Here is a 27,475-nt window from a genome sequence, read left to right on the forward strand (position 1 = left end):
ATCTCTGGGATAAATTCACCTTGATCATGGTGGATGATGTTTCTGATGTGTTCTTGAATTCGGTTTGCTAGTATTTTATTGAGCTTTTTTGCATCGATGTTCATGAGTGAGATTGGTCTGTAATTTTCTTTCTTTAATATCTTTGTGTGGTTTGGGTATCAGATTTATTGTAACTCAATAAAAAGAGCTTGGCAATGTGCCTTCTGTTTCTATTGTGTGGAACAATTTGAAGAGTATTGGTATTAGTTCTTCTTTGAAAATCTTGTAGAATTTTGTGCTGAAACCACCTGACCCTAGGCTTTTTTTTTTTTTGGCTGGGATACTTTTGATGACTGTTTCTATATCATTAGCAGTTATAGTTCTATTTAATTTGCTTATCTGGTCTTCATTTGATTTATATAAGTGATATTTATCCAGAAAATTGTCCCATTTCCTTTAAGTTTTTCAATTTTGTGGAGTACGGGTTTTTGAAATAGGATCTAATGATTCTCTGGATTTCCTCTGTGTCTGTTATGTCCCCCTTTTCATTTCTGATTTTGATAATTTGGATAATCTCTCTGCCTTTTGATTAGTTTGGATAAAGGTTTGTCTATTTTGTTGATTTTCTCAAGGAACCAACTCTTTGTCTCATTGATTCGTTTCTATTTTGTTGATTTCAGCTCAATTTGATTATTTCCTGCCGTCTAGTCCTCCTGGGTGAGTTTGCTTCTTTTTGTTCTAGAGTTTTCAGGTGTTCTGTTAACTCATTAGTGTGGGATTTTTCCAGTTTCTGTATGTAGGCGTTTGGTGCTATAAACTTTCCTCTTAATACTGCTTTCACTGTGTCCCATAAATTTGGGTATGTTGTGTGGTCATTTTCATTAAATCTTAGGAAGTTTTTAATTTCTTCCTTTATTTCTTTGATCCATTGATGATTCATGTGAACGTTGTTTAATTTTCATGTGTTTGTGGACTTTCTGAAATTAGTGTTGCTGTTGAATTCTAATTTTAAGCCATGGTGATCCAATAAGATACATGGAGTTATTTCAATTTTTTGTTATCTGTTGAGGTTTGTTACATAGTATGTGGTCAATTAAAGAAATGGTTCCATGAGGTGCTTTGTTTGGATGGAATATTCTTTCTATGTCTGCAAAGTCCAATTGATTCATAACATCTGTTAGTTCCCTTATTTTTCTGTTAATTTTCTATCTGAGAGACCTGCCCAGTGTTGAGAGTGGGGTCTTGAAGTCTCCCACTATTAGTGTGTGGGGTTTGATGTGTGACTTAAGCTTTAGTAGTGTTTTTTTACAAATGAGGGTGCCCTTGTATTTGGGACATAGACGTTCAGTATTGAGATTTCCTCTTGATGGATTGTGTATGAATGTTTTGTTTGCATGTATGTCTGTGCAGTGCCCATGGAAGGCAGAAGAGGGCACCACATCCCTTGGAAATGATATTCCAGAGCCCTGCTAGCCACCATCAGGTGGGTGCTGAGAAGTGAAGGCAGGTTCCCTTGTTGGCTGAGTCATTTCTCTAGCCCTCCCCCACCTTCATTCTAAATACTTTCAGACCCACAGATGGGTGTAAGTCTCACTTCTCCTGTGCCGCACACCGCGCCCCCGTCTGTGCTCTATGCGCTACAATCAGTTCGTGACCTTCGGGCAAGGGGCTGGAGGTTGAGGAAACACACACAGAGGCAGACAGACACATGGACCTCAAAAGCCCCTCTTTAATAGCACCACGGAGGCTTAAATACACTGCAGTCAATGGTCAACAGGTGAAAATCCCATCCTCTGATCCTCTAGGCAAGGCACAGCTTTTAGTAACTTCAATTAGAAGGCGCCAGCAGGGAAGAGCAGCTGAAGGCCAGGACTTCAATTGGTCCCAACATCTCCCCCCTAAATTTTTTATAAAACAGAAGACCCTCCTGTCTTAGGTCATCTCAGAAGAGGAAACCCTTACCCGTCTTTGGGAGGCCCCTTCCCTGTCTTAGGTGGACCCTCTTCTGTAGAAGTTGCCCTTCTATGGAGGAGTCTTCATTGTTGGTGCAGTATTTGCAATCAAACCTGAAATACGTTCGAGTTACTGGCCAACAGGCTCAGAAGGACTTGCTAAGTGACCACATGCTGCATTCTCATGGGTTGTCTGTTCTTATACAGAATTCAGAGATGAATGCCAATGGCAACAGGCGTTAAGATTGCCAGCAATAGGGTCCCCGATCACCACTGGACCCAGCCTTCCATTTGGGCTATGGTATTCTACCAGCCCTTTGGCTAACACAGGACACACAGGTATCAACAATCTGGTGTTCTAATTGTAACATTTCAAGAGCTATTCAAGTAACCATTTAGTTGTTTCACCACATAAGAGGCATTAGCAATATTACGGATGTCATACAAATGGAATGATAAGAATGTGAACAAGACATTTGTTGTACTAGCCATAAGTCTACCTGCTCCTACAATAGGGCAGTCTCTTGATTTAAATTCGAAAGCCCAAATTTAATGTGGACATTCAGGATATTCTGAGTCTGGAGAGCATCGTTGATTTGTCTCGCCAGTTTATCCACGGTGTCCGACACCAACGATGTTTGTACTAGTCCTGCGACCATGGCTGCAGCAGCAGACACCGCCATGACATCAACCACTGCAGCTGTCTCTCCAGAGTCTCGTTTCTCTCGATACAGGGTCATCTCAGTCTGCTTAGCCTTTTTGGTAATTGGCAGTGGTGTGATGGCTGGTACCCGAACCAACGAGGCAGCACTGGAGAGGTCATCCCAGCAGTCGCTCAGGCCACAGTTTCTGAAAGAACTAAGAATCTTTTTCCTCAAAGGTGCTATTCCATACTACAGAAGTGGACAGGGTTGTTCCCGGCCAGCAGGGATATATTGAGGAATTAAGATGGGAATTGTTAGCAGTATCTTCTCTTCCTTGTTCAGAAAACAGTCAGTCACTAGGGAAGAGTTTTAGAGTTTGTAGAGGATAGGGGGATTCATCAGAAGATGAGGAGGAAATATACGCAGGCAAATAAGAAATCTCTGTAGAAAACTGAGAAAATGTAAAGTAAAAGATTCACACTCAACTCCCTTGGCCCCACTGGCTTATAATGATGAAGGTTGGTGGTCGCAGTTGAGTAGGGGCTCTAACATTGAACAAAACAAAGGAGTTTGCTTTCGTCCTACACACATGGTTGCACCAGTAATGGAGGTGCCATACACAAACAACCCAGGGCAAATAATTTTTAAAGACCTTGGATATCCCTTTGCACTGTCCAAGAGCTCCATGTATGCAGTGGGAGCCCCTCACACCTGGCCTCACATCGTGGCGGCCTTGGTATGGCTGATAGACTGCATCAAGATTCATAGAGCCATGAAAGAAAGCACACCTTTATTTGATGCTGGGAAGCCTTGGGGAGAAGAAACAGAAGATGGAATTAAGCATAATAAGTTGTTTCTGGACTACACCATCAAATGCTATGAGTTTCATGACCGGTGCTGACACCTTTGAAGAGATGAATGCAGAGCTGCAGTCGAAGCTGAAGGATTTATATGAGGTAGATGCGTCCAAGCTGGAGTCATTAGAAAACAGCAGAAAACAAAGCACTCAATGAACAGATTGCAAGGTTGGAGCAAGGAAGAGAAAAAGAACCGAATCGTCTAGTATCATTGAAGAAACTTCCTTGCAAACAGATGTTCAAAACTTCCTTTCAAAGAGATGTTCAAAAGTATAAAGCATACATGAGCAGTTTGGAGTCAAATTCATCCATCCTAGACCAGAAACTGAGTGGTCTTGATGAAGAAATTGGTAGAAGAAATTGGTAGACTAGAATTAGATTGTGAAACAAAGAATATTGTTGATAACCAAAAGTACTGTTGCAGACATCGAGAGAATAAATCATGAAAAAAATGAATTGCAGCAGACACCGCGATGACATCAACCACTGCAGCTGTCTCTCCAGAGTCTCGCTTCTCTCGATACAGGGTCATCTCAGTCTGCATAGTCTTTTTGGTAATTGGCAGTGGTATGATGGCTGGTACCCGAACCAACGAGGCAGCACTGGAGAGATCATCCCAGCAGTCGCTCAGGCCACAGTTTCTGAAAGAACCACCAAGAATATCTCTTCCCTCAAAGGTGCTATTCCATACTACAAAAAGGAAAAGAAAAAAGAAAGAAAACTAAAACAAACACGGGATTTAATAGTGCCTGGGCTCTCAGAGAAATATTCCAAAAAAAGAAAGATAGATCTACACTCACATGTATAGGATTCCTTTAAAGTAATATTCACAGGCCAACAAATGTAACAAAGCATAAAGCATTCACAAAGGAAAAGGTTTGATTAATAGAAGCCTGCTTTTTCGCCATATTGCTTAAAGCAGTTCCAGCTGTATAGTTTGAGGAATAGAAAGATGAATACAAAGAACTAGCTTGGCTCACTGATCAATACAAGGGGGTTTCTTACCAGGCTTCATACAGTGCTTTCCGCTTCATTGGGACTCACCAGGAGGCTCATCAAGAGAATGACAGGTGTCATTCTCAGGCTCATCACAGGATCCTTTCCCATCATTTTCCACAGTCCGAACATATAGCTCTGGTACCCAAATGGGCTTGTCCGTTCCTGGAGGAAAAACACAAACAGTTCCTCTCGCCACTGTATTGCTCCATATACTGAGGCTTTGGGGCCCTAGAGCAGGGCCCTTGGCGAGTTTCCCAGCTGTTGACAAAAATGGTAGGTGGCAGGGGTTTCCCATCTATATCTGTTTTGGAGAGGCAATCATTAGCCCAATGTGCTCCCCTTCTGCATCTAGGGCACATGCCAGGTTTCCTCCTTCCCTTCATTATCAGCTGTGGCATTCCTTTCGAAAATGACCAGGAGTTCCACAGTTAAAACAATTACGGCCTCCGGCCCTCTCTCCCAGTGCTCTTATGTTTCTCCTAGGTTGCATAGCTGCTGCTATAACCTGGCCTTGAATGAAATTCCCATCTATATCTCTACATATCCTGATATATTCTTTTAAACTCTTTGCTTTGTGAGGGTGTAAGGCTTCCTTACAATATTGTTGGCATTTTCAAATACAAGTTACTTTATTATAGGTGTGGCTGTTGTCACATCTCCAAACAATCTACCTGCTATTTGTAACAGTCTATCTACATAATCTTGGAATGGTTCAGATGGTCCTTGTAGAACTTTTGATAATTGATCCCCAGCTGCTTTTTTAGGTAGGGCCTTCCAAGCTTTAGTGGCAGCTGCGGCTATTTGGGCGAATACTCCTGGATCATACAGAATTTGTTGCTGCAAATCAGCATAAATCCCAGCCCCAGTTAACATATCTAAATTACATTGAGCTTGACCCACTACAGCATTTAATTGGGCCGTTTGTATACAATTTTCCTGATATTCTCCTCGCCTTAGGAGATAATCTCCCCCAGATAAGACAGCACGACATAATTGCTGCCAATCACTTGATGTTAAATTCAGAGCGGAGAAAGATTCTACCATGGCCAGTGTGAAGGGTGCTTGAGCCCCATATGCAGCAACAGCTTCCTTCAATTGCTTCATTTCTTTAAATTATATTGCAAAATGTTGGTGAATTATTTGCCCTGAGTTGTTTGTATCTGGCACCTCCATTACTGGTGCAACCACGTGTGTAGGACGAAAGCAAACCCCTTTGTTTTGTTCAGTGTTAAAGCCCCTACTTAACTGTGACCACCAGTGGGGCCGAGGGAGTTGAGTGTCAATCTTTTTTTACTTTACATTTTCTCAGTTTTCTACAGAGATTTCTTATTTGCCTGCATATAATTTCCTCATCTTCCGATGAATCCTCACTATCCTCTACAAACTCTAAATCAAACTCCTCCCTAGTGACTAGTTTCTGAACAAAGAAGAGAAGATACTGCTAACAATTTTTTTTTTTTATTTTTTGGTTTTTCGAGTCAGGGTTTCTCTGTAGTTTTGGAGCCTGTGCTGAACTAGCTCTTGTAGACCAGGCTGGCCTCGAACTCACAGAGATCCGCCTGCCTCTGCCTCCCGAGGCGTGCGCCACCACCGCCGGGCTTAATTCCTCAATACGTCCCCGCTGGCAAGGAACAACCCTGTCCGCCTCCCCCCCCCCCCTTCAGTGGGGCCGAAACCTAGCAAAGAACTTCAAGATAAACACATACCTCAATCCACCCTCTCCTTCTGAGGGCGACCTCTCAGCGTCTCAGCGTTCCCTAGTTCCCTATGTCTCGATAGGACCTCCAATTGCCACACACCGCGCCCCCGTCTGCGCTCTATGCGCTACAATCAGTTCGCAAGCTTCAGGCAAGGGGCTGGAGGTTGAGGAAACACACACAAAGGCAGACAGGCAGACCGACACACGTTCCTCCAACCACTGGTACAAAAGCCCCTCTTTAATAGCACCACGGAGGCTTAAATACCCAGCAGTCAATGGCCAACAGGTGAAAATCCCATCCTTTGATCCTCTAGGCAAGGCACAGCTTTTAGTAATTTCAATTAGAAGGTTCTAGCAGGGAAGAACAGCTGAAGGCCAGGACTCCAATTGGTCCCAACACTCCTGAAAGAAGCTCCTTTTTGCAGCAGATGGAGGCTATTACAGAGAACCACTAGTGGATAGAAAACGATTCAGAGCAGGGTCCAGAGAAGTGTGACTGAGTAATAGAAGGCAGGAGCAGCAGTTGACACCCATACCACCAACATTCCAGGGCAGAGGCAGGAGAATAACTGTAGGTTCAAGGCCAGCTCCCGCTAGAGTGAGACACCCCCTCCTCCATACACATATAAGATCAGCAGCAGTAGAGATTATTTCAATTTTTATTACAAAACTAAATTCGCAATAGTCAAATCATTATGAACAGAGTACAGCATGTAAAATAGGCCCACACTGTGTAGCAGAATTTCCAGAAAGAAGCAGTGAGCACAAGACCGACTGACCAGAACTACAACAGCAAAGAGCTCTGAATGTTGCAAAATCCTGAGCCAAATTACATGGAGACATCTTGTTCTGCTATGTGAGGGACCTAACCTTTGTTACCATTAGGTAAAATCTTTGGAATGTTCAATCAGTCTGTTTCCATCCATCAGAAGGGCTAAGAAATCCACCAAAAGGCATCTGAGGAGAATAACACAGTCACCATCATCTCCAGTGTTGCTAAAAACCTACCTACCTGATGTACCCACCAATGTATTTGAAAAGTGTGTTGATTTATTCTCTTTTTATACAACTTCTTAAAATTAGAACATAGAACGGAATTTGGGGTAACCTGAACCTGTGTTCCTGAAACTTGGGCAGATGTTTCCACTGGGAAAACTGTTTACTATAAATTACTTTTCCCAAGTCCCAAACCAAAAACTAAGGTCACATTATTTCATTCAGGCCCCATATGCAGACATCTTCACCTGTAATCAGCTTGTGTAATTCATACATTGACTCTCTGGGCTATGAAAACAACCATATTTCATTAATTCCCAAATATTTAATGGATTAGCTTGACAAAAAATATCTCTTCCCTTCGTTTTTCATGCTATAATTCCATCCATGCTGCCTGTAGTTTGGTCCACCTTTGGATTATGGCCCAGGTTAAAAGAGTCGCCTGCCTGCCCCCCAAGGACCTTATAACTGCCACTGAAACACAAGGCCAAAGCTAAGCAGGGAAGCAGGCCTTCAGCGGGTCAAGAAGGTTCTAGGCTCTTCTGCAGAAGCCCAGGAAGCCTGGAGTGCTGGGTCCTCGCTCGGATCCCTGTTGGAACAGGAGCCCTGCGGGGATCCCGAAGCCGAGGCTGGCCCGCAACTAGCTGAGGAAAGACCTGCACGGCTAGGGAAGACACCCCAAACCTCGGGCGAAAGCCCAAGGCTAGAGAACCAACTTGCCAGCTGCTTGACCTCCGCGAAGAGGAGAGGGCGGAGCCTGGCTCTGCGCGTGCGTGCTGGGCACCGGCTGGGCCGGGCCAGTACGCGCGTGCGCGGGGACTAGATGGCGCGGGTTGCTAGTTTGCAGCTTTGCTCGGCGATTATCGTGCTTTAAAACCCTGCCGAGCCATGCAGCGACTTTCCTGCTGGGACTCCGTGAAACTCGGCTGGCTCTTCAGTAGACGCTAGGGCTGCGTTGTGGAGGCAACCGAAGCCACTCGCGGAGAAGGTGCCTGTGAGGGGCGTACCCCCTTGCCATGAAGAAGATTTTTGGTTTCAGAAGTAAGGGCCCGTCGCCGTTAGGCCCCTCTGCCCGCCCGCGGAACAACTGCGTGGGCTTTGGGCGTGAGAGTGCTAGTGGCGCCCACATGCCCAGGTACCACATTCACGACAAGGATATGGGCAAGATCCACAAGGCTGCAAGCGTGGGTGACGTAGCCAAAGTACAGCATATCCTTATCCTTGGGAAAAGTGGCGTGAACGATAGAGACAAGAAGGACAGGTAATAAATAGGGCCCCGAGCTAGCGGGGCGGGACGTGGCTGGTGGCGAAGCACGCACCTTGTCTGGAACAGAGGCTGCTGGCTGTCACTAAGGAAGCTTGACTCTTCCCATCTTGCTTTTGGATGCCAGAGCCTCTGTGGGATCTGGGACCCGCTCCTGTATGAGCAGTAAAGACTACAGTAGAAAACACTCTAGCTGACTTCTGATCCACTTAAAGTTCCCTTTATTGGCTATGTAAAGTGCATTAACTAAACAATTTAATTTTTTGCACACATTTAAAATTGTTTTACATTGTAAAAAAATACATAATGGGAGAAATGTTTCTGTTGAGGGTTAACGATTCTTCCAGTAATATCCAATAACATATCAACGCATACCTGTGTGACTATGTTTTTTTGCTGCATTTTGAAGTGGGAAAAAAGTTCCATGTTCTCAGATAGAGGATGGATAATTCCCAGAATGTGAACTCCGTATCCTTATCCATTTTACATAAGCCAAATAAGAATATCATCGTTTTAACAATTTTGAGTTTCTCATACTGCTTTTGATTTTGTTATGAGACTAGGAAAGAAAAAACCTTTCTAAAGTATCAAAACCTAATTAGTTCTCACACATCGGTCATTTACTGGCAGCCAAGAGACACATCAGTGAATAGAGCAGAATAGAAAACCTAGAAGTACCCAATCGAATATCTGTAAGAATTTAGAAATTGATTCTGGTAACACCCCTATTAGTAGGAAACATCATTCGTGAATAAAATGCTTGTTAACTTGTTTGGAGAAAACTAACTGCAGGTTTATGTCACTAAAATAAATTCCTGATAGATTATAATTTAAATGTTAATAAAACATAATGAGAAAAGTACCAAAACAAGAATAAGAAGGACTACAAACCACTGCGTCACGTATGTGTGTCTGTGTGCCTGTGTACATGTCTGTATCTGTTGGGGACCGAATGCAGGTTGTGATGTATGCTCAGGATACAGTCTACCTTTGAGCTTTGTACAAGCCTGAAATGGAGCATTCTCAAGAACGGACTAAACACAGTGAGGATAAAGCAACTGTAAACTTGCAAAGCATTCAGTGTGTGTGTGTGTGTGTGTGTGTGTGTGTGAATATCACATGAAAACCATCTTCATCTTACAGAGAATTTTTTTAACTCAATGAGGAAAAACTTAAACTCTCTTATTTTTTTTTAAAATTTAGTCATTTGTATATTTTTGCTGGGGATCAAACACATGGCCTTGCAAATATCAGGCAAGTTCTCTGGAGCTGAGCTGGATTCCTAGCCCCTGAACTCTTAATTTAATTTATATAAAGTTGTTGCCCTTTTTTCTTTTTCTTTCTCTTTCCCTCCCTTCCTTCCTTCCTCTCTCTCTTTTTCCTTCCTTCCTTTTTTTTTTCTTTTTGTAGATCTATAAGTAATCTATGGACATTAGAAAAATTTTCCGCGTTCGTGGTAAGAGCAGGAAAGTAAGTCAAGAGAGAAATGAAATGTCACTTTTCAGGGACTCACTGTATGAGGGTGAAGAACAGCACAACTTCTGCTTAAGACTTTTCAAATAGGCAAACTGGCAGTAAGTAGTCTGCCCCCCTTAAACATGTTTCTGTCCCTAAAGCATATTTGGGAAATAAGGAGGCAATTTCTCTTTCTTGGCACTGCTTGAAATAGTGTATTAAGAAGAAGCTGGAAAATGTATTTCATAAATAAATTGCAGTGCATCCATTAGATGGAATATATGAGCCCTGAAGGTAGTGTAGATGTAGACACAGATTAACATGGGAAGATGGTACATCAAGTAAGAAGACATCAGTTTGACTATACATATACACACATAAGGTATGCTCTGACTTAACCATAATATATTTAAAATGTGATAGAGAATAAAAGTTACCTTTTTTTTTATTATAACTATATCATTTCCCGCTTCTCTTTCCTCCGTTGAAATGCTCCCATATAACCTCACTTGCTCTACTTCAAATTCGTGGCCTTGTCTTTTCATTAATTGTTGTTACATGCATATTTGTATATGTATACATATGTATTTCTAAGTATAACCTGCCCAGTCTGTATGATGTTATTCATATGTATGTATTTAGGGCTGACAATCTGTGTGCTCTTCCTTGGGGAAGACCCCCCTCCCACTCCCAGCTTTCCTCAGTTGCCTATAGTTCCACAGGCTCTTCCCCATCCACTTTGACACATCCATTGGTGTTGTCCTTGCTCAGTTCTCATTTAGCCAGTCATATTGGTGAGAATTTATGGGTGCAGATAGCTTCTGACATTTCAGGGAGACAATCTCAAGTAAGCTTGTAATGGTCTGTCCTGTCCCTTTAAGAGACAAGCCCCCCCCCCCCATCTTCCTTCCTTCTGGTTGCAGCCTGAGCTCCTTCCTTTCCGTCTCTCTCCTGAAGAGGCAGCTTCTGCCTCTCTTCTCTTCTCCCCTCTTCTCCCCTTCTCTCTCTCTCTCTCTCTCTCTCTCTCTCTCTCTCTCTCTCTCTCTCTCTCTCTGCCTCTTTCTGCTCTTCTCCCTTCTCCTCTTTTTCTTTCCCCTCCATAACTCACTAAATAAATACCCACTTTCTCTGCATGATGTCTTTGTCTGTTACCCGCCCAGTGGCCCACACCTCCACTCAGCTACCTGCCTGGGACTTGCTGCCCCTTGTGGCCCGCAGGCCCCTTGGGGAATGGCACCGTTTTAATCTAAACCATAACAAAGCTCCCTGTTCCTTTGGCTCTTAAAATCTTTTTTTACCCCTCCTCTGCAATGAAACAATTGTTTTGTAAATGTATGCATTGGGACTGGACTCCACAACTCTGCATTTTGGCTGGTTGTGGTTTTATGTAATGGTCTGTTCCAAAGAGAAATCTGTGTACACTTACCTGTGGGTGTAAGGACAAATATCTAGAATGTGGTTAGGGATTGTGCTGGTTTAGCAAAGCAGTGGTTGTAGGGTCTTCTCCAGGATCCATGACGTCACTCAGGATCCATGATCACTACCAGAATCACTAGTAAACTAAATCTAGTTGGCTAGATTTCCAGTACCAGGCATGGTTTTCCTCATGTTGGATGGGCCTGCAATTCGATTAGTGAGCTGTTGGTTACTATCAAGGTGTGTGTGCCACTACTGTGCACTTAGTGCTTGTGTTTCACGGGTGTCGTAACTGGGTAGGACTGTTGGTTGCTTCTCTCCTTTGGAAGCTGACATGGCTCCTTTTGGGACCATAAAAGCTAGTCGTTGGGGAGGAGGTATTCAGGTCAGTTCCAGTTCAGGGGCCTCTGGACCCTATGTCTGAAGTGCATGGTGTCTTCAGCAATAGGGACTTACCTTCTATCTCTGCCTATCCTGCGACTGTCTACTACCCAGACCCTGTGGCTTCATGGCCCCCAGGCTCCCTGGGTTGTAACTGCTTCTTGTTTTCAGATATCCAGAATAGCCCACGCTCAAGATGGAACCTGGTTGTATCACTCAAAGAAATGGGAGGCAACAAAATAGATTTTTTTTTCTTCAGTGCTGGCCTGTCACCCTGGAGCAATCACTGTCGTACCCCACTCCTCACTCCCACACAGATTTGAAGCAGACATGAACTATGGGCTTGCCCTGTGGCCAGAACTGTCATTCTGTCTTCTTTCTTTTAAAATATTCTGTGTGTGTGGCATGTGCAAGTGTGTGTGTGTGCGCGCACTCGTGCATGCTTCATATGTGTACTAGTATCTGCAGGGGCAGAAAGGGTGCCAGGTACCCAAAGCAGGAGTTACAGGTTGTTGTGAACAGCCTGACGTAGGTGTGGAACTAAACTGAGGTCTGCTAGGAGACCAGCACAAGCTTTAACTACAGAGCATCATATGCTTTTCGGTTTTTCTAGACAGGGTTTCTCTGTGTGGCCCTGGTTGTCCTAGAACTTACTCTGTAGACCAGGCTGACCTCAAACTTAGAGATCTACCTGCTGCTGCCTCCTGAGTGCTGGGATTAAACATTTTGTCTAAGCAGGTGTCATTGTGTTCTTTTATTTCATTACAATGTTGTCTTTGTAAAATAATAGAAATAGTTATAATAACTGTTATTATGGTACACGAGTTAGAAAGCATTTTAGATACTTTGTATAGATTCTTGTTTAAGTATCACAGTGGCATTCATGAGATGACTTACTATTTTTAAGGTTTTATTTAATTTGATATTAATGTGGGGTGTGTGTTTGCATGTGTTTGTGTGTGTGCACATGTGTGTACGTGTGTGCTGAGCATGTAGAGGCCAGGTGACAACTTTCAGGCGTCAGTTCTCCGTTTAACATGGGATTTAGGGTGTGAACTTGGGTCATGAAGCTTGTGTCAAATGCCTTTGTCCATTTCACGGGTGGGAAAATTGAGGCAGAGAAAGGCTAAGTGATGGCTGATAAATAGCAGACCTTAAAGAGTATTGGTACCCAAGTCAAGCTCAATCCAAAGGCTGTACTTGTTTGCACATTGGCTGCTCTGGGCTAGGAACCTCGCTCGGTAATTGTTTACGTAGCCACACACACAAATCCAGTAGGTTGTCTGTGAGCGGACTGCTGCCAGAAGAGAATTGTTTGCTTGGAAAGAGGAGACATACCATACTGGTTAGTGTTTACATTACAGGAGATATGCTTTTAGATGATGCTCTGTAATTTACTACAAAGTGCTCTCGTTTTCACAGAACGGCGCTCCATCTTGCCTGTGCTTACGGCCATCCAGACGTGGTGACTCTCTTAGTAGAGAGAAAGTGTGAGATCGATGCCCGTGACGGCGAGAGCAGCACGGCGCTCATTAAGGTACATAGCACCCAGCAGGTCAAACGCAGACGGGTTTGGTTTAAGTGCTTCGGACAAAAAGAAATCAGTTTCATTTGAATACGGCAATAAGTAAAACCTAGAATGTGCTTATTTTGAACTCCTAAACTATCTGTTTCTTGATGCAATAACAACAGGCCGTACAGTGCCAAGAAGAAGAATGTGCCACTATACTGCTGGAGCATGGTGCCAATCCGGATGTGACGGACAGCCACGGCAACACTGCCCTCCACTACGCCGTCCTCAGTGAGAACACGTCCATAGTGGCCAAACTGCTTGCACACAATGCAAACATGGAAGCCAAAAACAAGGTATGATACTGATTTTATTTCCTAGTAATCAAAGTACATTTACCAGTGACAGATTGTGATGTCACCATGATCAGATTGAGAAAACACACTTCTGTGGATTTTTGTGAGGGTATTTGTAGAAATGATTAGATCCTGAGGACTCTAGATCTCATCAGTGTTTTAAACCATTGGTGGAATCTAAGTTTGAATATAGTTGCCCCCTTAAGGGTGCTTTCACTGTGATGAAAAGAGCCCTCGATCAGTATCAGAAACTCACTGATTAAACCATTTCCTCGTCTTCTTCTTATTTTGTTTATTTATTTGTGGGTGTAGGAGGGGTGTGGTGTGTGTGTGTGCAGGCGCGTGGAGATCAGAGGACAACTTTAGGGAGTTGCTTTTCTCCTTCTACCATGTGGGTCTCAGGGTTGAACTTGGATTGACAGACTTGGCAACAAGAGCCTTTACCTGCTGACCCATCCCCCCACCCCCACTCAAACAACTGGATTTTAAAAAGATTCCCTTTTTACCCTTTCGAAAAACCAGATGTTTGGGGGTGCTGGAGAGATGGCTCAGAGATGAAGTGCAGTCATTGCCTTACAAAGGACCCGAGCTCTGTTCCCACAGCACATCTATAACTCCTGTTCCAGGGACCCAACACCTCTTACCCTTGTCTAGATCGTTCTTGCTTTTCTGAGACTGTGACTTGCATCACTGGGCTATTTGATTGAGAGCGCTCTCGTTTTCAACATAAGCCCTCAAAGCTGTAAGCGCTCCTCTTGGAGCCTCCTTCAGTGTCCCAAAGGGTCGGTGAATTTTGTTTCCTTTTACTTTTGATTCTAGAAACTTAACACTCCCCCAACCCCCATTTCTCCAGTCTCCGGATATTTGTGTAGTTTCCTTGCTTTTGATTTCTGTTTTATTTCACTGTGATCATACAAGAAATTTTCTTTTTTATTGTTAGACTTGATTTGGTCTTGAGTGTGGTCTGTTTTAGAGAAGTTTGGGTAGGCTGCGTGAAGAATGTGTATTCCATATCAGTTGTGGGAAATCATCTGTGAAGATGCATTAAGTGCATTTGAGCTGTGGTGTACTTTAACTCTGAAGTTTCCTTCGTGATCTTTAGCGAAAGTGAACTATCTAAAGATTAGAGCAGGGTGTTGAAATCACCCACTGTTATTGTTATCAAAATCTGACATTTTATATCTGTTGTAATTCTGTTAGTTTTTCTGTGATCAGATTGCTGCTTGTTCTTTTATCTGCCACCTGTTAATCTTACGAGTCTTCTGTTCTGCTGTTTTGGGCGTGATAGTTCTCCTGTTTGTCTGTTCCTCTCGAGGAATTTGGGAGTCCATTTTCTCTTCCCACTGTGGGATCAGGTCTCCAGACGTACATGGCAAGTACTTTTACCCACTGAGCCATCTTGCCAGCCTCCTGTAAGGAAGTTTTATAGTGGTGGCTTCCTTGTTGTGGATTGCCTAGTGTGTGCTTGTCGTGAAGTGTTCTTATTTCTCAGTCTACTATAAATGACAGCCTTGCTGGATAGAGCAGTCTAGTCAGCAGTTCCTACTTCCAGGGCTTGAAATAATTGTTCCTGATATTCATCCAGCTCTCCTGGCTTGAAGATTACTGATGACAGATCCAACATGTTTCCTTTGGAACTCAGTTGGTGTTTTCCCCATACGACTTTTCCTATTGTTTGTTTTTTTGTGTGTGTGTTTTGGTATCTTGACTATTATAGGTCGTGGGGCAGGTCTTCTCTTGTCATGTCATTGATGCCTCTTGTCTTTGAACACCTTTTTTTAGACTTAGGATTTTTGTTGTTATAATTTCATTGGTGTTCATCTCAGCAGCTTTGTCTACTCCACTGGTTCATAAGCGTTACATTTCTACTGTTGATTTATATTTTCCCTAAAATTAAAAGCAGAAACGAAAACCGTGAGTCTCGGTTACAATGATACCAGAGTGAAAACAAATGAAAGCCAGTAGATGTGAACAGGTATCCAGGATCTTCCAAAGCAAGACCCACCCTCCTGCGCTGTCTAAGGGGAACAGCATTCCTGCCGATGATAAGAGAAAACCCACAGATCGTGTCTGACCATCTGCGCCTCTGTCTTCTTATTCAGTGCCATTTCCTTTGTGACTCCCTGGTGCAGGAATAGCAGACACTGGATTCTGGGATCCTGGATGGTAAACAGATGAGAAGCAGCAAGTTTGCATAGCCCAGGGCACTGGTTCCCAACTTGTAATACAGTTCCTCATGTTGTGGTGACCCCAACCATAAATTATTTCATTGCTACTTTATAACTATAATTTTGCCACTGGGATGAATCATCATACAAATATCTCTCTGATATGCAACCCCAAAGGGGTCACAACCCACAGGTCGAGCACCGCTGGCCTAGTGGGAACTTCACAGTCTTACAAAGCTTTTGAGCCCACTTCCCTGACTTACTCCTTCAGTGTTAATGTTTGCCACAAAGAAAATATTTTCAAATAAAAATCGAATGAAGTTGGAGATTTCCCTCACTACCAGCATGCCGCACACTGTTGTGCAGTTTATTAAATAGTAATTTTGCTCTGTAATTCGGTGACATTTAAAAGTTGTAGTTCTTTTAGAGCCGCGGAAACAGAAGAGACAGGATCACTTGCCCTCAAGAGATGCGGGGTTGGCTGGATTGCGCTCACGTGATTCCTAAGCACAGTGAAGTTGAGAAGTCAGCAATTTGTGAATTACTCGTTGCTCTCAATGTCTTACAGGATGACCTCACACCTCTGTTACTCGCTGTAAAGGAAAATAAACAGCATATTGTGGAATTTTTAGTAAAGAAAAAAACCAGTTGTCATGCAGCTGATCAGCTGGGAAGGTACAGTAGTTTGTTCTTTCAAGAAGCAGTTGGGGCTGGGGAATGACTCCTTTGAGAGTGCTTGCTCTGTGTCTAAATCCCTAACACTCAAGGAAAACCAGGCATGGCCATGCATGCTTAGAACCCAAATGATGGGGAGTGGAGAGAAGCGTGCCACCCGAGGCGGACTGGGGGAGTTCAGATTCAGTGTGGAGCATGGTAGAGGAAGACATCTAATAGCCTTCTCTGATCTTTGCATGTGTGCACACCTGCACAGGAACATATGCACCACATACCACACACACATGTACGCATATCCTATCACCACATCTACTCATTCACCACACACACACATGTGCATACACCACATATGTGTACACATACACCACATACCACACACACATGTACACATATCCTATCACCACATCTACTCATTCACCACACACACACATGTGCATACACCACATATGTGTACACATACACCACATACCACACACACATGTACGCATATCCTATCACCACATCTACTCATTCACCACACACATGTGCATACACCACATATGTGTACACATACACCATATACCACACACACATGTACACATATCCTATCACCACATCTACTCATTCACCACACACACACATGTGCATACACCACATATGTGTACACATACACCACATACCACACACACATGTACGCATATCCTATCACCATATCTACTCATTCACCACACACACACATGTGCATACACCACATATGTGTACACATACACCACATACCACACACACATGTACGCATATCCTATCACCACATCTACTCATTCACCACACACATGTGCATACACCACATATGTGTACACATACACCACATACCACACACACATGTACGCATATCCTATCACCACATCTACTCATTCACCACACACACATGTGCATACACCACATATGTGTACACATACACCATATACCACACACATGCATATACCAAATACACGTACACATACACAGTATATCACACACAATACACATGTACTCATGCACCATGCACCACACACATATACAGACAACATACACTACACACACATGTTTGCATATACCACATGCACATACACATACTCCACGTACACACACGTGCATATACCACATACATGTACACACACACCATATACCACACACACATATATACTCATACACCACACACATGCATACACCAAATACACGTACACATACACAGTATATCACACACAATACACATGTACTCATGTACCATGCACCACACACAACATACGCTCACTACACACACATATTTTCATATACCACATGCACATACACATACTCCACGTACACACACGTGCATATACCACACACGTGTACACACATCTCATACACCACACACACGTGCATACACCAAATACACGTACACATACACAGTATATCACACACAATACACATGTACTCATATACCATGCACCACACACATATACAGACAACATACACTACACACATGTTTGCATATACCACACACATGTACGCACACACCATATACCATCACCCACGCATGTACTTATACACCGTACACCACACACACGTGTGTATACACAACACACATGCGCACATACACCATATACCACACACAACACATGTACTCATACACCATGCACCCCCACACATGTGCACACAACATACAGCATACACATGTATGCATATACCACACACACTAAACAAACAAGCAAAAATTGATGTTGTGGCATGTTAACAACCACTCAAATACATATTAAGGAGATTAACTTAAGTACTAAGATGTTGAAAAACATCAATACCCACATTAGTTTGGTAGACAAGCAGTTGTTCAGATTAGGCAGCACAGCCTGTAGTGGGATCCGTGTTCTCTTTTAATGAGTGATGTTGTAGCCTGATTTGTTATTAGCTATATCAATTTCACATTAGTTCTACAAGCCTTTAGTTTGCTTTCAGAATCAACATTGAATTCTTAATTACTTATATATTCCTTTTAAGTAGAAGTTGAGCCTAAGTAGAAGTTGCAAATTATTCCTTCTTTGCATTTTTTGTCTTCACTTACTTTTGTGGAGAATGTTGACGTTAGGTTGCCAAGTGTCTGATCGTCATTACACGCTGTTCATTTTTTCCTCTTTTGTTTCTAATAAGCTAACATTGTTTTAATTAGCTCGAGCAGAGGGAAAGGGATAACCGGAAATGGTTAATCTTGTTCTCTAGTGAAAATAAGTCATTGGTGGATAATAATGGGAATAATACAAACATGTGCAGATAGTTTTAGATTCACATATTCCCAAGCTCAGCTCCTAGCTTTGTCATATGGAAAGGAGGATAATTCGCCCTTTGGATTATTCCAGGGCCGAGGAGATGGCCCAGTGGGTAAGAGTGCCTGCTGTGCCCGTAGGAGCATCGTAGTTAGGATCTCCAGCCCCTGTGTGTGTCTGTAACCCTAGTTAGACGGGGCAGAGGCAGGCAGATCCTGGGGCCTTCCTGGCCAGCCTGCCTAGCTTTGGCTAACCATCCAAAAGCACTTCTGGTTTGGTGAAAGAGCCTGTTTTAAAGGAGTAGGGTGGAGAGTGATAAATCAGAAGTTCATCTTTTGGGCCAGGCAGGCTGGCCAGAAAGCTCCCGGATCTGCCTTAGCTTTTCAAAGTGTTTAAGATATGGATAAAAAGGAAGCTTTTCAGCAGACATCTCTAAATCAAGGAAGATTACACTCCTCCAGGACCCAGGTCCTCCTCACGCCCAACCACATATAACAATTTGTCTTCCACACTTGTTAGAGATAAATGTAGAAATTAAGCATTGTTTAAGAGAGAACTACTGGTTCAGAGTTGGAGTAGACAGATAAGGAATAGTGTCCAAACCAAGTCTTAATTTTTATGTTTTCTGCCCTTGGTATGATTTATTAGTTCAGTCGTAGGAAGCATTTACCTAATTTAATGAGATGTTTGCCAGTACATTTAGTTCAATTCACGGTGTAGCTGACTTGGCACAAACGGCCACAAAGAACTGAAGCTAATGATCAAGGTAAACCTTAGTATTTTGTATTAGAACCTGTGAACACACACACACACACACACACACACACACACACACACACACACACACTCCTTTAGATTCTGCTTAGAACTCCGGAATAGCTGGGCATGTATTTATATTTTCTCTATGGATCTTCAGAGGAACTGAGTAATCAAAAGTACTACATTCCATAATATTTGAAAGGGGGCATTCAGCCTAAGAGAATGTGCTGCCTAAGAGTTAACTGTCACCTCCAGGGCTGGGGCTCTGTGCTGAGGGTACCTTCCATTCTTGTAGCGCAAATAATAAAATCCCAGAGACAGATACTGGGTTTCAACCTGAAAACTAGAAAAGCAAGGCAGCCAAGCCACTAGAGAAGTCTTACCTCTACCAAGGCTGGGCGACCGCAGACTAAGTAGACTAAGCCTCTCTCCTCTCACTTTATTTTCCCTCTAGTGCTGGGATAAAGGCGATTAACTCCTTAGTACTGGGATCAAAGGTGTGAGGTACCACCACCTGGATCTGTTTCAGTATTGATCTTGTGTAGCCCAGGGTGGCCTTGAACTCAGATCCTTCTGCCTCTGTCTCCCAAATCCTGGGATTAAATATGTGTGCTACCACTGCCTGACCCCTAATGGTTTAGCTTTGCCCTTCTTATCTTTAGGCAAGCTTCAGTTATTAAAACATAAATAAAACATCACTATACATTCTGCCCAGCCATTCTGGTTTAACCATCCTTCTTCAGTTCTTCACCATTTCACCTGTGGGTTTTGTTTTTTTTTTATTGAAAGCACACTCAAAAGCTTGAAGAACTACATTTGAATTACATGGGATATGGTTCTGTTGTTAGCTCTGATTTTGATTGTAATATCGTTATGAATTTAATTAATATGTTTAGTAATTGTGCTTTTCAGGATTAAAATAGTAATTTTTGTCATTTTTTTAACATAGCAACAGACAAATATTTGAATATGATGGGAAGAGACAAAAAAATTCTGAAAATAGCAATCCAGGTAAGATTCCTCATGCGGAGTCTCTCTTTGTGGCCTCCCTGGGTGAACATGTGCAGTTCAGAAAGTTTAGACCCCAGAAGAGCAGTATAAACAAAAATCATGTAAGTGACCTTTGTACTTTTTCCCTTTATTCTCAGTCTAGAAGTGAGGATTATATAAGAAATTAGTTAAAGAAAATTTGCAGACTAAAACTATTCCTGAAAAATTAGATCATTTAATGTTGGTCCCTGAAATCCACGGGAAGATGATTTTCAGTTATTATGTTGGTCTTTCCCCCACCCACATTGCGGCAGGTTGCACTTAGCACCAGAATGGATTTTACAGCAAATAGCTTGCACTTATTAAGAGAATGTTATCTAGTTGTTGGAGTCACTAATAAAGTATAGAAGTAGGTACAGTATGTTTTCACTGATTTTTACCAATTTCTCCGCTCGGTGTGGAATTAAAATTGTTCTGTGTGTTTTCAGAGTCTTCAGTTTAAAAGAGGATACCAGTATTGTTCCTTCTTCTCATAGTAGGCTTGCTTTCTTTTTCAAGCAATAAATAACTTCTTTTTTCTTTTTCCCCCTGTGTATGTGCATTTGTATGTGTGTGCACGCACTTGTGCTAAGAATGAACCTTTAGTTTTGAGGGAACTTTCAGGTTCACAGCAAAATTATCAGGAAGGAACAGAATTCCCATATAGCCACGCATACATAGGCTCTCGCATTGTCATTACCTGAGTAGTGCGTACACCTGCTGAAACTGCTAGCCCTACACTGACATCATCGTACTCCAGCGTGTCCAGTGTAGACGAGACTTCACTCTGAGTCTTGTACATCCGATGGCTGTAGGCCAGTGTACGACGTGTAGTTACCACTGTAGCATCATCACATTCAGAATAATTCCATTGTCCTAAATATTCCCTGGACTGCTACTGTTTCTCTCTCCCAGACCCCACCCCCTGACAACCACTGCTCTTTTTACTGTCTTCATAATTATACTTTTTCCTGCATAGTTGCGTGGTTGGATAATACAGTGAATGAGTTTCCTGGTGTTTGAAACATTAAGTTCAGTATCAAGGTGATTGGATATAGCTGTTTAAGGTACGCTTGCTTCCACCACACCACCAGGCCCATCTTGTTCTGTTCTGTTTCGTAGGGCAGGTTCTCTGCCACTGAACAAAGCCCCTGACTTGGCATGTGTAGCATCATGGGAAATGCCAACACACTTAGTTTGTTTAATTTATACTTTTCATGGAATAAGATTTATTTTTCTTTTACCAGGGAAAACCAGTTGTCACATTCTGAAAGCTTGAGTTAATAGCCTTATTTTTATACATTAAGATTGCACAGTGCTCCTAGATTGTGCTTATTTGTACCAGGGTTTTTTATCCTCACTGCAGTATTGACTAAAAACCCGGGAAAGCCGTACTGCATCACAACAACGTAACTACTCCCGCAGTTGTTCCCAGTGCCGTTAGTCCAGAGAAGCCCTGCATGTGATGTGGATCCTGCTAATTGTGCCATCTGCTGTCGCTCTGGTAGTGTTCAGTTAGGACTGTGGGCACATCCCGGCAGTTTTCCTTTCGGTATCGGATTTGTATACGTTCTGTTCTTTCTTGGATTTGATGAATACGAAGAAGGAGGGACAAGCATTCTTAATGAATTAATTACCTAATCAGTAGTAGTATTAGTATTCATTGTAGGATAGCCTCTGGTGTGGTACCAAAGAGAAAGCTGGATAATGACAACACATATTAATTTACATTTTTCTATTGTTAATTTAAAATGTATTTTTTATTTTTCTTCAACAGTGGATAACGGTTCTGAAGATGAATCTTTAAGCAGGTGGGTAGGAATATATAACATTGTTAAAATTAAATGTTAACTGATTAGAGAATGCGGGGGATAGAAACTAAGATTTGTTAAGTGTTCTGCTGTGAGCAGATAAGTATACTGTGTGGTGTGATTAACACTTATTTCTTTTTCTTTTTTTTTTTTTTTTTTTTTGGTTTTTCGAGACAGGGTTTCTCTGTGGTTTTGGAGCCTGTCCTGGAACTAGCTCTTGTAGACCAGGCTGGTCTCGAACTCACAGAGATCCGCCTGCCTCTGCCTCCTGAGTGCTAGGATTAAAGGTGTGCGCCACCACCACCTGGCTTAACACTTATTTCTTACAGTAGTCGCAAGAGTTTTGCAAAGTATCTGTTGTTGTTAACCCCATACTCACATTCTGCTTTCCTTCCTACTCATTAGGCAGCAGTCACTCAGAAGGGTTACTTAGCCTATGATCTCATGGTTTATTGGTACCTTACTGTCAGTCTATCTTTTTTTTTTTTTAGAAAAAGGGTTCATTTATTTATTTATGCTGTTTTTTAAATTATTACTTTATGAGTGTTTTACCTGCATGTAGGTCTGTGTCCCATGTGTGTGCTTGGTGTCCATGGAGACCAGATGAGGGGTCAGGTTCCCTGGAACTGGAGTTACAGGTGGTTGTGAGCTGCCATGTGGGTGCTGGAAACCAAACTTAGCTCCTTTGGAGAAGCTTCCAGTGCTCTTAATTGCTGAGCCATCTCTTCAGCTCCCAAATCCAGTCTGTTGCCCCTCTGCATAGATCGAGCGGGGCCTGTGCAGCACTGGGATAAGATTTAGGGCAGGACAGTTTAGAAAGTCAAATCCGGTTATGTTAACTTTGGTCAAAAGTCTTCCTTAGAAGTAGTTATATTCATAGAGTTTGCCCTAATCATTTTGACAGTTGCAGTGGCAGGCTATGCCTTGTTTTCAGTCTTCAGAGATTTTAGGATAGCTCTTACCCAGCTATGACTGTAAGACCACAGACATTCCAAATCAGGCAAGCTCTGGAGAGGAACTCAGACTGGAAGGAAGAATAGTATGCAGACTGTGTTGTATTAATTACATTTAGATCTGTTTACAGGATTATAAAAATACTGTTTTATTTATTTGAAATGAGTCGCATATAGTCCAGGTTGGCCTCAAATTTGCTATATAGTCAAGGATGTCTTTCAACTTCTGATCTTCCTGCCTCCATCTCAGGAAGATTATAGGTATGAACCACCATAGCCAGTTTCATACCGTACTGGAGTCTGAACGCAGGCCTCTGTGCATCCTAGATGAGCCTTCTATAAATCTCAGTCCTAGACGATACTTTAAATTGATTTTCAACTTACAGATTTCTGAGAGAGAGACAGAGACAGAGACAGAGACAGAGACATGATTTTAGGAGTGGGATATATTGAGAAGGCTTGAGGTTGATAATGGGAATTGTCCTTGATTGTTCTTCAACTGTATTCATTGAAGCGGGGTATCAGATTTTAACCTGAACTTGCCATTATGTCTGGTCCTGCAAGCCGAGTTGCTTTGGGGATCCTGTTTCTACTTTCTGAGGCTGTAGTTACAGATGGGCTGCCATGCCCCTCTGGCATTTATGTGGATTTCTGGGGACCCCAGTTCTGGTCCTTACACTTGCATAATTGAACGCTTTTAACTACTGCATCATCTCCTAGTTCATCTCTTATTTCTTTAACTGTTTTTAACTTGTATTTAGTTCTCATAACTAATTTTTCTCAAATAAAATAAATTCTTTTTTCCCATTTTCTTTTTGTCAGCTAAGTATTCCTGACACTCTTTAGACAAAGTGAAAACCTCTAGAATTTCAGACTCTCAAGGAAACGTAGAAGGTTTCTGCTGAAAATTCTTAGATCTAGTTTGAGCTCCTGGGTAGCCCATCCTTCAGCAGGCAGGAACGTGGCTCCACATCCGCCGTCACCCCCACTCACAGAAGGTAGTACAGGGCCCCTCAGTACCAGCAGACTGGAAGTGCATGTGTCCCCTCCTCGCTCACTGATGTCCTTATGGGTGGGCCACCGCAGAATTAACCAGAAGTACAGTCAGTCATGAGCTCTTTCCGGGTTGGTGGCAGGTGACGGCGATGTTATTCGTAGAAAGACAGAGTTGCTGCTTGCTGCATTTGAGCCCTTCCTTGTCTCAGGATCTGTGCCTTCGCAAGGCGAAGGTTTAAAGGTTGAAAATTGCCATTGAGCTTTGCAGAAAAGGGACCTGGGAGAGGACACCTGTAGGAATAAAGATTTGTAGGTTCTTCATAAGGAAGTGAGAGGTACAATATGTCAGTACCTATGATGGTTTTCAATGGATTGATGGTTTCTGTGTACTTAATTAAGCAAGACATGACCTATTTGGGAAAAACAATTGGATTTTTATAGTTTTTAGTGTTTTAATCTCTAGAATATATATTGCCAACACTATTAGTTTGTACTTAAGTAACTTAAATTAATTTTCAAACCCTTTAAGTATTTCTTGGGATTCCCTGTACTGTTTTAAGGTCCTGGAAGCTCTCAGGTCCTAGGTCTTACCGCATAGCCCTCCTCAGCCTGCAACTCTCCATGTAAATCAGACTGGCCTTCAGCTTGTGGCAGTCTGCTGCACTTTGTGATTGTAGGCCTGTGCCATCAGACCTGGTGTGAAGGTTTCCAGGCTGAGTACAAGGCCGCCGTTCTTTATTCCCACTGAGTGTTTGAGCAGGGAGGGCAGGGTTTGTCCATGCTTTGGGTTGTCATACTCTCTTCTGTTCTGGAGTCAAAAGTGACGTCAGGCATCGATGATGTCACTGATTTGTTCCTAGATTTCTTTTAAGAACTTGATTAGAATTTTTGTTGGGTATTGTCCTAAGGTCTTCTCGCATACCCGATCCTGCTGATTCCTGGCCTTCATCAGATGAGGATGACTACAGTTTTGATACCAAGGTAAAATGCAGTTTTGTGAAAATAATGTTTTTGCTTTGTTGAGTGTTTGCTCTTAAATTTAGTGGTGATCTATCACTGTTTTCTTTTCTTTGCTTCCCGAGTGCTGTGATTAGAGGTGTGCACAGTCACTGCCTAGCTAAAATATAGATTTTAGGTGATCTTTTTCTCTTTTTCTATTCTTAATCTGCATATAAATTACCTAATACCAGAAATTGTAAAAATACACTAATTTAAATCTGTTTATTACAGTCTGTGTTGAAAGGGTTGTCTCACTTTTTTCACTCCGGTTTTTATCTGTATGCTTGAGGAGTAGATGGTCTACCCCAAATAAAGTCTATTGAATTTCTAGAAATATGGCTTACCTTTATATTCCCTTTTAGTGTAAATTCAGGTGCATTGTATTGAGGAAATGTCATATATAAAAACATAAAGTCTATTGAATTTCTAAAAACATGCTCACCTTCATGTTCCCTTTTGATGTTTAGATATAAATTCTTTGATGTTTAGATATAAATTCTTAAGAGCTACACTGAGGAAATGTGTCATGTTAAAAAAAAACCAAAAACAGATTAAAGAAGTATGGAAAGGAAAAAAGCATCAGTGTGTATCTGCCGTCCTGAAACTGTGGATTTCGATTATGAATGAGATGATTAAGATATCCTAAGCTTATTTTGAGGCCTACCCATATTGGATTAAATAATATTTTTTGAAGCTATATATTACCCATTGAACTTTGATTAGCCATCTTTCTCCAAGTAGGACATTAATGGGGCATTGTTTTTTGCAGTATTTACTTTATCTTGTAATGATGTTACATCTCTCAGGTGATGTTAGACAACCATGATTATTGACTAATAAAGCATTATTTTATAACACAGAATTAATCTTTTCATTATAGTAATGTCTACAAAATGTAATTACAAATCATTAGTGGGGATGTACTATGAATCAAGGCTCTCATACTTCTTTACAAATCTTAGGCTTTCGTTGTGCAGGATAGTTTCATGTCAGCTTGATACAGGCCAGTGTTGTCTGAAAGGAGGAAACCTCCGTTGACTGAGGTTTCTGTCCCACCAGCCCTGCAGCCGTTCAGTCCCAAAGAAATACACAGAGGTCTACGTTCATTATAAACTGGTTGGCCTAGTAGCTCATGCTTCTTATTAATTAATTCTTATAACTTATATTAGCCCGTAATTCTTGTCTGTGTTAGCCATGTGGCTTGGTACCTTTTTCGGCAAGGCAGTCACATCTTGCTTGCTCTGTGTCTGGCTTCCTCTCTGTCCGGGTGACGACTGCAGACTGAAACTTCCTTCTTCTCAGAATTCTTGTTGCCCCACCTCTTCTTCCTATCTGGTCACCCCACCTATACTTCCTGCCTGGCTACTGGCCAATCAGCGTTTTATTAAAATTGACAGGGTACACACCATTGTCCCACAGCAAACCTCAATTGAGAAAATGCCTCCATAAGGTCAGGATATAAGGCATTTTTTAAATTAGTGATTGATGGAGGAGGGCCCAGTCGACTGTAGATGGGGCCATCCCTGGGTTCTATAAGAAAGCAGTCTGAGCAAGCCATGAGGAGCAAGCCAGTAAGCAGTACCTTTCCACGGCCAGTGCATTAGCTTCTGCCTTCTGGTCTCCGCCCTATTTGTGTTTCTTTCCTGACTTCCTTCATAATGAACAGATACGGAAGGGAAAGCCAAAGAAACCCTTTCCTCCCCAACTGGCTTTGGTCATGGTGTTCCATCACAGCAGTAGTGACCCTAATTAACACAAGTTTTTCTCTTTTCTCCTTCACTTAAACTCATTCTATATTTTTCCTCCCTCATCTACTCTTTCTGTCCCTCCCTCACCTTGTTGGTGGTGGTGGTGTGTTTTGTTTTGTTTCCTTTTGGGACGGGGTTTCTCTGTTGTACCTTTGAAGCCTGCCCTGGAACTTGCTCTGTGCTCTTGAAGACCAGGCTGGCCTTGAACTCACAGAGAGCTACTGCCCTGAGTGCTGAGATGAAAGATGTGTGTCACTACCGCCCAGCCTCCCTTACTCTTTTAATATGACTTATTCCCAGCATAAACTCTTCCTTCAGAACACATGTCACATGTCTTCAGTGTCTTCCATCAGTGCCTTTTTCTTCATTGTTGCCATGTTTAGTCACCTTATCTCTTTAGTTGCTACGCGTGGCTCAGTCAGTCTTTGCCTCTCAATAAAAAATATTTATTTTTTTCCCTTCTCTCTTAGAAAGAGCTAAATATATATAATAATTTACATTTTGCTTCTTGGCACACAGGATAGAATAACTTTACACTGTTTGCCCATAAACTGCAGAAAAATAAGCCTTCATA

General features: G+C 42.3%; 1 protein-coding gene and 1 long non-coding RNA gene across 4 annotated transcripts in view; one reads left to right on the forward strand and one right to left on the reverse strand.

Moving 5' to 3' along the window:
• Window positions 1-1,742: 1,742 nt before the first annotated feature.
• Window positions 1,743-7,762, reverse strand: LOC142855482 (uncharacterized). The gene is made up of 3 exons (XR_012911520.1): window positions 6,138-7,762; window positions 4,477-4,593; window positions 1,743-4,122 (listed from the first exon to the last, which is right to left on the reverse strand). It is a non-coding gene; the product is annotated as an uncharacterized LOC142855482 (long non-coding RNA).
• A 153-nt stretch (window positions 7,763-7,915) lies between these two features.
• Window positions 7,916-27,475, forward strand: part of Ankrd30a (ankyrin repeat domain 30A) — a 68,143-nt gene continuing 48,583 nt past the window's right edge. Inside the window, exons 1-7 of one of the 3 annotated variants that reach the window (XM_075983009.1) lie at window positions 7,916-8,387; window positions 13,065-13,179; window positions 13,335-13,508; window positions 16,245-16,351; window positions 20,315-20,376; window positions 22,172-22,205; window positions 25,063-25,135. In XM_075983009.1, the coding sequence (XP_075839124.1) occupies window positions 8,143-8,387; window positions 13,065-13,179; window positions 13,335-13,508; window positions 16,245-16,351; window positions 20,315-20,376; window positions 22,172-22,205; window positions 25,063-25,135 (810 nt within the window). In that variant the 5' untranslated portion in view covers window positions 7,916-8,142. The remainder of the gene's footprint in view (window positions 8,388-13,064; window positions 13,180-13,334; window positions 13,509-16,244; window positions 16,352-20,314; window positions 20,377-22,171; window positions 22,206-25,062; window positions 25,136-27,475) is intronic. The other 2 variants (XM_075983011.1, XM_075983010.1) reach the window with 2 other exon arrangements.

Source organism: Microtus pennsylvanicus, chromosome 8, assembly GCF_037038515.1.
Source record: "Microtus pennsylvanicus isolate mMicPen1 chromosome 8, mMicPen1.hap1, whole genome shotgun sequence".
Lineage (NCBI taxonomy): Eukaryota > Metazoa > Chordata > Mammalia > Rodentia > Cricetidae > Microtus > Microtus pennsylvanicus.